Source organism: Cydia fagiglandana, chromosome 18 (assembly GCF_963556715.1).
Source record: "Cydia fagiglandana chromosome 18, ilCydFagi1.1, whole genome shotgun sequence".
Classification (NCBI taxonomy): Eukaryota; Metazoa; Arthropoda; class Insecta; order Lepidoptera; family Tortricidae; genus Cydia; species Cydia fagiglandana.
The window spans coordinates 10,788,539-10,801,054 of record NC_085949.1 but is presented as its reverse complement, the minus strand read 5'-3'; the positions used below and the strand labels follow the sequence as shown (position 1 = coordinate 10,801,054).

Here is a 12,516-nt window from a genome sequence, read left to right as displayed (position 1 = left end):
TTTTAGTCAATCGCCTAGTCAATGATTTTAATAATAATAACATAAACTGATACTGATTGTGATAATATTAACATAACTTATGTACCCGATTGTATATTATGATTTATAATTTATAAAAATACCAAATGTATTTCCTAGACCTAAGCCTGACCTGTAACTTGGTGTTATAAATAAATTATTTGTATTTGTATTTGTATTTGACTTTTTCCTCCTCTAAAACTTAACCAATCGTAACCAAATTTGGAAATCTAAATGATTATGAAATTATCTGTGTCGGACCGTTTTGCTTTTTTGGCTAATTAATATCAGTTTTGAATACTACGCCTCACGTTGCGGCATAGTCAATGAGGCCATTTTGGCCATTTTTGAAGGGCTCTAGTGCCTTAAATAAACAAAAATATCAAAAAAAAAAAACAAAACGGTCCGACACAGATATTGACAATATTAATCTGTGTTGGAAAAATCATTGCTCTAGCATCAAAACCCACGGAGGAAACAGTCGAGTACGTTTGTATGGAGAAATGACCACTCCTGTTGGCTCTTAAGACCCAACCAACCCATATTGTCTCAATTTCTATTTTTATTTCTGCACTCGTACATTGACAAACGCCAAACGAAAAGAAAGAATGTTTCGCACGACATATCCTACGAAAAGTCACGTGAATATATACCTCTATCCATACCTATGATTGCCATTTTCTATCAAGGATTGTTTTTTTGCCTAGACCCCCTTTTGAATGATATAGGTATCATTAATCCATTCATTATATCGCCTAAGTAGTACGTCTATTTCTTTGAAATTTTTTAGAGTAATAACTTAGTCATCAGCTTTTCCAATCCAAGCATATTAAATCTTTGCTTACTATACTTGGAAATAACATGTGCATTTTTCAGGAATTTATAACTCAAAACGGTGATCGTTATAAGCATGTATAAAATACACCATTTATTCTAAAATAAAGTAAGACAGTCATTACAGCCATAAGCCACCTAATCATTAGAACAGGCGCGTGCCGAACCGGGGCCTTGTTGCTTTATCACCCACATTTCAATAGCCATTCATCTCACGGCTGAAAAACTGAAGTATGTGTCTGTCAATCGCTGGCACTATTAGGAGGTGTTAGTAAGTTCGTGCCCCCAATATAGATAATCACGCGGAGCAGGGGTGACCCCCGATAAAAATACACGGCCGTTTACGGGTAATCATGGCGCGCTTCAGTTAGTTCCACTAATTGTTAGTTAACTTACACGCATTTTATTTTATAAATGAGGTAAAATATAAACGGTTGATATAAATAAAATGAATAAAATAAATATAAATCAACATTATAGGACATTTTTACACAAATTGACTAAGCTGACTGTCCACGGTAAGCTCAAGAAGGCTTAAGAAAGAAGGTTTTTTGTTTGATATAAATGTAGATTATCAGTTTTATGTTTTGAAATGATTTTTCTTTATCATCTACTTTTATTCTGTTGTTGTTGTGCAAACGAATTACTAGGGAAATGAAAAAAATAAAAAAATATTCCTTCAAAATCTAGTCCGCTAAAAGAGCAACAAGGAATCAGAAAAACAATTGAAGGGATGTTTACAAAAACAACATAACTGCTTAGAGCGGTTGAAACTTTTTTAAGAACATTGTTAATCGTTTCAGGTGTCAACCAGTGTAGTCAGTTATGTTGTTTTTGTAAACATCCCTTCAATTTTAGTGTCTTTTTAATGAATAATGAGCAAATAGTGTTCAAAAGCAAGTGACCTTAAAATGCGTAATCAGTTGACATAGCTTTGATTTTAGAGATTGCCGTACCTATAGATATTTTATGTGATGCCATAAAGGGTCCGCGTTATAGTCAGAGCTCGCTTGTTCGACAGATTGCCCCTGATTGGAGCGAGGGGACAGCCTGATTCGATTTTGACATTTTTATTGGGTAATATTGATATACTTTGTGATTAGGATCGTGTCAGGGCTCCAATACATTCAATTGAGAAGGGTCAGAACACCTATTGATAAGATATCCAGCGGGGCTAAAAATACCGAATTCCACTCGGTAGCGTGCACTTGTGTATTCAAGAACTAAGGGCCCGATTCGGATTTTGAAATAGACATCTATTAGATATCTTTTAGACATCACCAAGATACGATAACGATATGTTTAAGATCTAACCTGTCAAATTTGACATTTGCGCGATTCTGGAGATACTCTTGAACGATTTCCACAGGATATGACTTATGGAGATCCAATTCACATCTAATAGATATCTTACTCTATCTAACGTAAAAGTGACATTGGTTGCCCGAATTGCCTGCAAAAGAGAACTAGTTGATATCTAAATTATAACGTGTCTAGAATGGATCTAGTACGTGTGGTCTCTTGTGAATATCTTGAAGTTCGAATTAATACGACAGGTAGACTTATAGGCACACTAGCGTGCTTATACACAAATTGAAAAGTATACGTAGGTGGAACTTTCATCTTTTGACGAACGGTTTTCGCTTATTTGAGTAGGAACGTGTACTCACGTTAACCTTGACTAACAATTGGAACCGGTCAAAAAACCGGATTTAACTTAAGTTATTATGATCAAAGCTCATCGATTCAATTGTTTCTGAATATTTTTAAGCAGTGCATGTCCGCCAGCGGAAGCTTATTTCGCTCCGTGAATAGAGAATCGAGTTGACCGCTCGTATGACCGGACCGATTTCAATAATAATCGTGGCGGCGTACACCATGTTCTTAGTTCTATTTATGGGACATTTCGACTTAAAAGCTGAACGGACAGCGTTGTTTGGAGGAGGGAGAGTAATGGGCGCGAGATGTAAACATTGTAAACACGAGGCAGTCAATGAATTTATGGTTACATTGTGCCTCGAGTCTGCGATTTTTCCCGTAAAACATCACAGTCTCGTTCATATCGGTAGAACTGAAAGTGGTGTAAAATTTAATATTTATTTAAAAATGTTCATGTGAAATTATTAGAAAATCCGTTTAAATTAACATGTTTGCCTTTGCCTAACCCTGCGTGATTTAAGATCAGGCGGTGGGGCTAGCATCAAGCGTTTATTAGAGCTCTCAAGGGTCGGCAACGCATATTTGGCTCCTCTGATGTTGTTTATGTACATGGGCGACGGTTACCGCTTCCTATCAGGCGGCTCGCCTTCTCGTTTGCCGATTATCCCAAAAAACTAGTATAGGTACTCCCAAAACTCGATTTGACGGTTTGTATTTTAAATTCTACACCCACCTGTGGCCTAAATAATTCTAAGTCTTCAGCACAAGGGTCTGAATTACATGACGTCACTGTCTTTGTACGCACCTTTCTCAGAAACCATCAAGACTCAAATGTCAAATGAGTTGTCAAGGCCGGCTCGGTATAATCGTTTCAATGTCCGCGAACTTAAATATTTATAATTGACCCCAAGTACCTAATTAGTTGTCGGTTCTTTATCCCTGATTGATCAATGTTTGTCGTTTATTTTATTTATTTATATTATTTTATTTATTTGGAGATCCAACAGCGATGACAATACCATAGAAATTATAATGGATACAGAAAGCCAATTATAGGAACTCACAGGTAGTAACATATAATACTAAACTAACAGGTACTACTTATACTAAGGTTACTAACTATCGCAACCACATCTGTGCACATATTTATGTTTGTAGGTACATGTTCAACGCAAGAACAAAACTACAGTTGTATTTTATAAATGAGATACCTAGAAATTGTAATGTCTTTTAAAAATGTTAAGTTCGCTGATACTGAAAAACTGCAAATCTAGTTAGATTTTCACATTGCAGTCATTATCATCATCATCTTAAGAGTTATTCTCTTGTCGGTGGAGTATCTTCCAGCTTTCCCTGTTGGAGTGTCTTCATCCAATGACGGTTCTAACGTTCAGTTGTTTCCCCAGTGCGATGAGGGCGGCGGCGCGGTGGAGGGCATCAAGAGCGAACCGCCGGAGAGTGAGGAACCGCGAGCCATGCAGAAGGTGCCTTCGCTGTCCGACCTGTCCGACCCGGAGGCGTCATTAGGTAAGTCATAATCAGTACCGTCATACCATTAGGTCACACGGGGCCCGTGCCCAGGACCCCTATCCTCAGGGGGCCCCAAAGGACAGACAGTAACATTATATTTGATTACCTATAAGAAATAAAAGATACATAGTAAGTATAAAAATGTTAGTTTGGCCTTCTTTACTTTCCAAAAGGGCCCAAAATTCTTATGTGCCCAGGGGCCACCATATTTGACAGACTGATCATCGTCAGCCGGCGCGCCCCGGCGCTTTACTATGAAACTTTCCATGCATAAAAATTTAGCGAAGTCTTTAACGATACGAATAGTTTGGTGCAATCGACCCTAAGACGGCCCTGGTCATAATCTATATGGGGAAATGTGACATGTGGGGTTGTTTAAGTCTATCCCCGTATCACAACAATATTAATGTAAAATGTAAGTATCCAATCCACGAATGTAATGTGTCGATACAATCCTGATAGGGTTTCACGGCACTTTTCTGTTTGATTCAATGTAACATTTTAATATAGAATAAATAAATAAAATAAAAATATAAACAGGAAGTAAAGAAATTATATACTTACCTGTATAATCGATAACCGTACTTGATAATCTTGATATATTTGCGGAATATTTAGTAAGTAAGTACTTGAACGAATTAAGATAGTAATATATCGGGTTATTACTAGAAATAACCAGAAAAAGCAAGATATCTTCAAATCGCATTCTTAATATACATATTATGCATCCAACAATAAAAGTAAATCGCAAAAAGGCAGTATCAGTAGATACGTAATTGTTTGTCGGTTTCTGATGACATTTACCTACCTATAAGACTTTTAACAGCGACTAGATATTTTCGGTTATCTCTGCAAGTAATTAATGTTAAATAATTCTTAATGTCTAATTAAGTATGCATCCTTTAACACTAGCAAGATTAACTTCTTTACTTTCCTTGGCTTATATAATAGTGTAGACAAATTCATACAAATTTCCCCTAACACGGCTGAAGGCTGGCCATTACTCAATCACCGACCCCGGCGTAAATCAATGGCAGTTGTACTAACACCCACACTTGACCAGGGATAGACCTTATCTAGTTGCCATAAGACTTATGAATGGCTAGTTGTTCAGCAGAAACAAACGACTTGCGTCCGGCGAAGCCAACTTAGCCGCCCTGAGCGCTAGGAAGCACCAATTGCCCAGTATCCGAAGATCAGCGAGTCGGATTCTGAATTCCGACAGCTTTGAATAATCGCTCGGAAGGCGTGAATCTTGGTGCCGTGTTACAGTATTTCAATTTGTGCTGTAGATATATATATTTTTGCGTTAATAAACTATCCAGGGATCCTAAGGTTTCCAATTCAGGGGTATCGACTAGGACCCTATAAAACGCCTACGCCCTTAGACGAGAGTGACCGGATGACAAATAAATACTATGACTACCGATAGTACCGACAAGGGCGTAGCCAGCCAATGAACTAAGGGGGGTTGGTGGGATGGGAGGCAAGTCAATATTGTATGTAAACTTAGAACTCCAGGGGAGGAGGGGGCGTTCCTGAGATTACAAACCCAAATAACATCCCAATCATTTCAAATCCTGGCTATGCACTTAAGTATAACATGACTGATTATCCAGTGCGATACACAGCGATAATCGATCGTTACGCGGCTACGGGGCTAGATGATTAGCAAATAGGTGAAGCCGAATAGGATAATACGGCGCATCCTCGTTAGTGCAGCATCAGCCGCTGTTTTCATAACTGATCGCTAACGTGCTATAGAGCTGTAGTTTATAGCTTGACATGCAGGTAGGGTTGGCAAAATCTCAAATGTATGCCATCCATAATAACCGAAGAACGTTTATTGCTGGACAAAGACCTCCAAGAACCTCCTAAAAGACCGGCCTTCTTAAACTAGACGACTAACTTAACTAGATAGTCAGCCAACTTTGGGGAATTCCTCCTGCGTCCTTCTGTTCGCGGTCGCCACTTTACATCATCTCGAAAAATCTCTCTCTGACTTTTAAACTCGTATCCCGTTTAAAATCACTCAAAATCACAAGACGTGAGATTTAGCTAGTGCAAAATGCACACATCGGTTGAACTCGATGTGTTAATTGTAATCAGTCGATGTAACGAGGGTATTGAACCGCTCGAAACGTGTCTGAAGGCTCGCGCCGGGGTGGCCGCCGCATACGGGCCCATTGTTCCTACAACTGTCTGTATATTCCACGTGGGAGCGGCTCATGCGTCGTTTGTTTTACTAACATGCACCAAAACATGAGGCTCAAGCGGTGACAGAGAGTACATGTGAAATACGTTAAAAAGTTGAATTAGGTACTTAATTGCTTACAATGGTTTTGACATGAAATTTTATTGCGCATGTATTGTGTCAGGGAAGTCAAAACAAAAAATCACAAGATCAGGTTTGAAAACATGTAAGTACATTTTCTCCTCTCATTTCTGCTGCTATCACGACTGATTCTTCAGTTCAGGGTTTTGTTATCGTCAACGGTTTCTAGCAATCTACTCTTTCATAGAATATCTATACCTATTCTCATTTATACTTGGATTTTGTATTAGATCGACTCTTTTTTTTCATCTAATTATCTTTTTTACCCCGTTTGCATAAGCTCACTTCAAAACAACGTAACCATACTTACAGACACCACGTCCGTACTCGTGAATGAACGTAACTGGATACAATCGTTCTGAATGAACGGGGTCCGTCCCGCCGCGTGCGCAGCGTAATTAAAAAGCTTTAGAACATTTAGCTGACTAGTGAGATTATGCCACCCTCGACGGTGTACTAGGTACGTGAAATTTACACTTAAAAGCCCTTTCGGCATGACTTGATTGAAGATTGTATTTTGTGTTTTGAGCATTAACTCGAAAATAAAATTTAACTAAAGCTCCATTTAGACGGTTCATGTGATTTTCGTTACCTACATTTTAGTATTATGTCGATCGACGGAATTCATTGTACTCTGTAGTTTAAGTTCTTGAACCGTATAAATTGGGCAAAGACAACATTAACAATTGTATTGGAAGGGGTTTTTACAATATTTTCATTTATTTGTGTTGTCCGTTCGTATCGTACCATTTAAAATACAAAACAATACATTACTCTTCATTGCACACTGCACGCCTCATACAACAAAGAATTTTCAATAAGTACCTACATAATATATAATAAACGTTTCTTGTTTCGAATAATGACTGAGAATGCTTTCTATTATGTATAAACTTACTTTGGTACTTATATTCTTTGAGTTGTCATATATTTCTGCCATTACGAGTCTCTAAATAGTCTTACTAGCTGTTAACGTCCTCCTATCGCATCTAAACACAACATTGCATATTAGTCTAAAATTTATAAATTATCACTATTATCAGCTACAAGTACCACTTGGCACATGCGTAGTAGACAACGCTACCAATTTGTCGCTATCTCGTCATGAGTCATGTAGTAGAACGTACCTAGTCATATGTAGACACAGTTTATGTGCCAAATAATTGTTGAGATCAATTACATGCTAACAAATGCAGAGCTGTGAGAGTGCCGCCTACTGCTACTATTTTGATTGACATACACTATATTATTATTGTCACTGAAATATTGTTTTTTTTTAAACTTGAAATTAGATGGTAACTTGCACGATACAGTGCTAAACAAAATTCGTCATCATGTTAGAAACAGTTCTGTGTCAGACATGATGACGAATTTAATGCATCTATTAGCCTAGTCTGTAGTGACCCTGCATGCCTGGCTACGAAGCGGGAGGTCCCGGGTTCGAATCCTGGTAAGAGCATTGATTTGTGTGTTCTTCGCAAATATTTGTTCCTGAGTTATGGATGTTTTCTATACTGTACATATATAAGTATTTATATAAATTAGTATATTACTTATATACCGATGTATATATCGTCGTCTAGTACCCACAACACAAGCCTTATTGAGCTTACTGTGGGACGGTCGATCTGTGTAAAATTGTCCTATAATATTCATTTATTTATTGGCGAATTAGATACATGGTGGGATTATGGGGAACAGGGAAAATAAAAGCAAACATGTGAACATTGTGAACTTTCGTAAGCCTAAATCATGAGCAAAGTAATAGGCACATTTTACAGTACTGCGATATCCAATCAACGAATCAGTATCAAAAGTGAGAGAAGTAACAGTAGACATTCCTGAGAACCCGATAGGTGTTCTCGAGAGGATGTTGCGGTGTCCACTTCCTCCGCATGTAGCACCACGCGCAGGATGTTGCCAAAACTACTTGCTTTTCATAAACTACTAAAGTTACATTACATTGCACTACACAAACATGCACTATGTGTTATGGCTGCTTGTGTTATATTTTGATTAAGGAACATTATCGTGGATCATTCATAACATTCATTCAATCGATTATGTGCGGCCATTGATGCGACGCACCTTTGTGGGATAATCTTTGTTGCGTCAGATGTATCAACAATATGACATTGAGTTTGTTTTGTAAGACTTATAATAACTTACAAGTGTAATTATTATCTTAGTTTTTCAAGATAACACCTATATTTTAAGTATATTCCACCTAAAGGGGCCCACTGATTAACAGTCCGCCGGACGGTATCGGCCTGTCAGTTAGAACAAAATTTTGACAGTTCCGAATAACTGACAGGCCGATACCGTCCGGCGGACTGTTAATCAGTGGGCCCCTTATGGCATCACTTCGAGGTGTACCTTACACACAATCTTTTCACAAACACTTAATTCATGAAATTCTGAACCAAAAATCTTTTTACTATTATTATATCCAGACAGAAATGGACATTTTGTGGGGTAACAGTACACTACTAATGGCTGGGTAAGCAGTTTTTTATGCTCCATCGAGTGGAAACCAAGTTTCGTATGTCACCTGCTTTTTATCACTTATTAACAGATTTTAAACTTTATTTTTAACTAAATAGAGCTCAAACTGTCCGCCGACAGCTAATGTTTATTTAACTTTATTTTATGTCTCCATGACACATGTGTAGGCCCTTAACCACTTGTGTCAGATGGCGTATCTTTAATCAATGTTAGCAGTTCGTTTTAATTATCCGTCCCTTATTTTAGCAATTCATATCTATTGAAATTCCCACGGGAAGACCTAACTTTGCACATTTGTTAGCTAAGGTTCACTTCAAGAACAGATTAGCAAATACAAAGCTGAGGTAAAGCTAACTATTTATGTCTTAGCCTATGTTGATACAAGAAAATTCTCATAACTGCCCTGAGGCATGGCTCACGAACACGTGTTGGGTTCGGCACACAGCGCCGACTGCTGTATGTTATAGTGACACGCACACAAAGGAGGTTCATTCATCTGGACTGAATGGACGGCGAAAGCTCTCGAGGACTCTGCGCGCCTAGTCTCGCGGCTCGACCAGTCGGCGGACATGTTGTTTCACTAGTTGACCAGAATAGCCGTTCGATTATTTCTTAGGAACGCCAGAAGCTCTATCGTAGATCAAAGAGATGTAGATAACCTGTAAACATTAGGTTGTAGATTCTGTAGTACATACATAATTTTAAGGAATTTTGGTTGAATAGAAAATGCGTTAAATGTAGATAAAATGTAGCATGCATACGTGTGTAAATGTAGTTAGTAGGTAGGTATTGCAGGTAGGCAAAACTTAGAGACTACTAATTGAGATAAGTACGAGCAAATAGGTACACGTGCAGTTTGGTTGCTATAAATAGAACTTGCTTGATAAGGTTGTTCAGATAATATAATCTTGTCGTTATTGGGTATATGTTTAAATCTTGATCATAAAAATATAAAAAGCCGATAACATTAACAGTAAGTACCTTCATATTACCTAGTACATATTAATAATAATATTTATGATTATGAACCTACCTGCAACTAAATACGTATATATACAGTGTGGAAAGATATAAGTCGGGCCCTGGAGGGAAACTACCTTAAATCCTTAAGCTGGCTCATTTTACTTAAAGGAGACATTCCTTTATTTAAATGAAGGAACAAAACTGCACTCAAAGATATTCTAAAACTCGCTTGCCTCGCCCGGGCCGTGACTCAAAGCAACTAAAAATTTCAAAAAATAAACACTCGCAATTTTATTCTAATAGTCGATACAGTTAATGTTATTGTTAATGATAAAATTTCTCCAAGAAACATTAGGTCTTACACTCGTCTGTCGTCCAAAATATCCATAAAATACTCAAGATTTTTTTCGACAAGCCAAATTGAAGAAAAAAGAAAAATGTAAGTTAATTCATGTTAATTTGAATAATGTTACGAAAAAGTAAGTATTACATATGTAGATAGTAAAAACATGTACGTACTCAGGTACCTTTTCTACTAGAAAATCGACACGCTACTTCTTTACCAACCGGCTGAGATAAGTTATACATCTTATAACAAGATAGTAAATATTCAGTCACCATTAATCAAGGAAATAACCGACTTTTAAGTACATGATTTACGTAAATACAGCGTGATCCAAACTTATAAATAATATCCGCACGTCGTAACGACAGGTAAAGGACCTTTTTAAATTCAATATTTTTATAGTTTTTTATTGACGATTTACTGAATAAAGCAAACAAAAAGCCAGTAAAAATTTATTAATTTGACGTTAACGTTGATGCAAACGAATGATTTAACTAAGCCTTATTCAACTTTATCACATTGTAATAAGGTTGACATTGTGATTGTATATTTATATTGTGTGCAATATATGCGCGGCGCGTCTCGCAGTCGCGCTAAGCATATCTCCCATAACTACAACTGAAAAACCATTGAAGTGTGGACATTGTTGAAAATATAATAAGGTCTACATTTGAATGATTTTCCAAATGTAGTTACTGCGTTTTTGCTTAGGGCAGCTTGCGACGCGTACGCGTAACTTAATGGGCTGCTCAGCACCTCTTCTGCTACTGTGTAGTTTGCATACAAATCGGGCCGGCATATAACGCACATATATTATGTGATTTATGTGTGGTTAGTGTTGGTAGGAACTCGAGTCTTTTGAGTCTAAATTTAAATGACTCAATTTATTTTTACCAGACTCGGCGCTAAAAAACCTGAGTCTTTTTAAGGGCAACTCAAAAGGACTCGAGTCTCCGAATAAAAACTGCGTGGTGTACCTAACCCATGAATTTCACAGGAAGGTGTATTTTGATTATTTTTCGTAATAAAATGAGAGTTCTCTGAAAAAGACTCAAAGTCTCAACAAAAGACTCGGGCCACTAACAAGTTGAAAAGAAATCGAGTTACCAACAAATTGAAAAGAGTCTTAAAGCAGAGGACTCAAATGACTCGAATCTTAACCAACACTATGTGTGGTAGGAATTGGGATCAACGACGCTTTTTTTATTTCGCTCGGAAGAACTTGAAAACTGTCTCTTTTATTTTATCCATCTGTCTTAAATATTTTTCATTCATCCCTACTACTAATACATATTATAAATGCGAATGTAACTTTGTATGTCTCTCTGCTACCTCTTCACACGTAACCACTCCACCTATTGAGATGAAACTTGGTGTGAACTATGAAAATAGTTATAGGCCACGGAACGGCCATGGGATAGTTTTTATGAATCAGACGAACTTGCGAGATTTGTTGTTATCGGCAACACAAATACCTACATCATCTGTCAAAATTTCAGCTGCCTAGCTATCACAGTTCATGAGATACAGCCAGGTGGTGACAGACAGACGGACTGAGGAGTCTTTGTCCCCGTTTTTACCCTTTGGGTACGGAACCCTAAAACCCTAAAAACGCTTCTACTAGGTATTTTACCAATATCGATGTTAGGTAGGTACACGATACTGGTGCACCAGGGGTTTGAAGTGATGATGATGCCTGCTGAAGCAAATGTTCTCATTTGCTTGCACTTGTGTCCAAGAGAGTATTTCAACAAACCAGAATATTCGCACATTACGCTGGAGTTTGGGACCTTTATGATTTATTGGCCAATAAATCTGTACCAAACTCGTTATGATACTCTAAAGACGTTTGAAAGCCTGCCAACTTGCGGTAACGAACGTATGCCTGAAAACTACAGAAACGACCACAACGTAAAAAAACGGCATTAAACTTTAAATCTTATTGCCTGAATGTAAGGTTGATATTTGAACGGGAATTACTAATATTTTCTCGAAACTATAAAGAACATAACAAAATTGCTCTAAGATACAAAATAATTAAAATGATGACTGATATAAAAAGAAAACATCCAATTATTTTCATTATCAACGATGTTTATTTTATTTTTATGTTTACTAGGAGACCCTAAGTTTAACCAAACTAAAAAACATTATGTTTCTACGTGATTATTAACTTAGGGTCTAATACTTTTTGAATGCTCAATAGCTCTTTATAGTATGTAAATGGTAGGAACAGAAATAGAATCCTAAATCAACAACAACATGCCTGTTTCTCGGAGACATAAAAATAAGGTTTGTAAGCAAACGTGCGCCTACGCTTTTGTTT

The 12,516-nt window shown here is 37.3% G+C and overlaps 1 protein-coding gene across 3 annotated transcripts in view; it reads left to right on the top strand.

The window, feature by feature from the left end:
* The window catches only part of LOC134673349 (ETS-like protein pointed), a 161,081-nt gene that overhangs the window by 37,622 nt on the left and 110,943 nt on the right, over nucleotides 1-12,516 (top strand). For all 3 annotated transcript variants that reach the window (XM_063531320.1, XM_063531318.1, XM_063531317.1), the window contains one exon: nucleotides 3,918-4,038. In XM_063531320.1, the coding sequence (XP_063387390.1) occupies nucleotides 3,918-4,038 (121 nt within the window). The remainder of the gene's footprint in view (nucleotides 1-3,917; nucleotides 4,039-12,516) is intronic.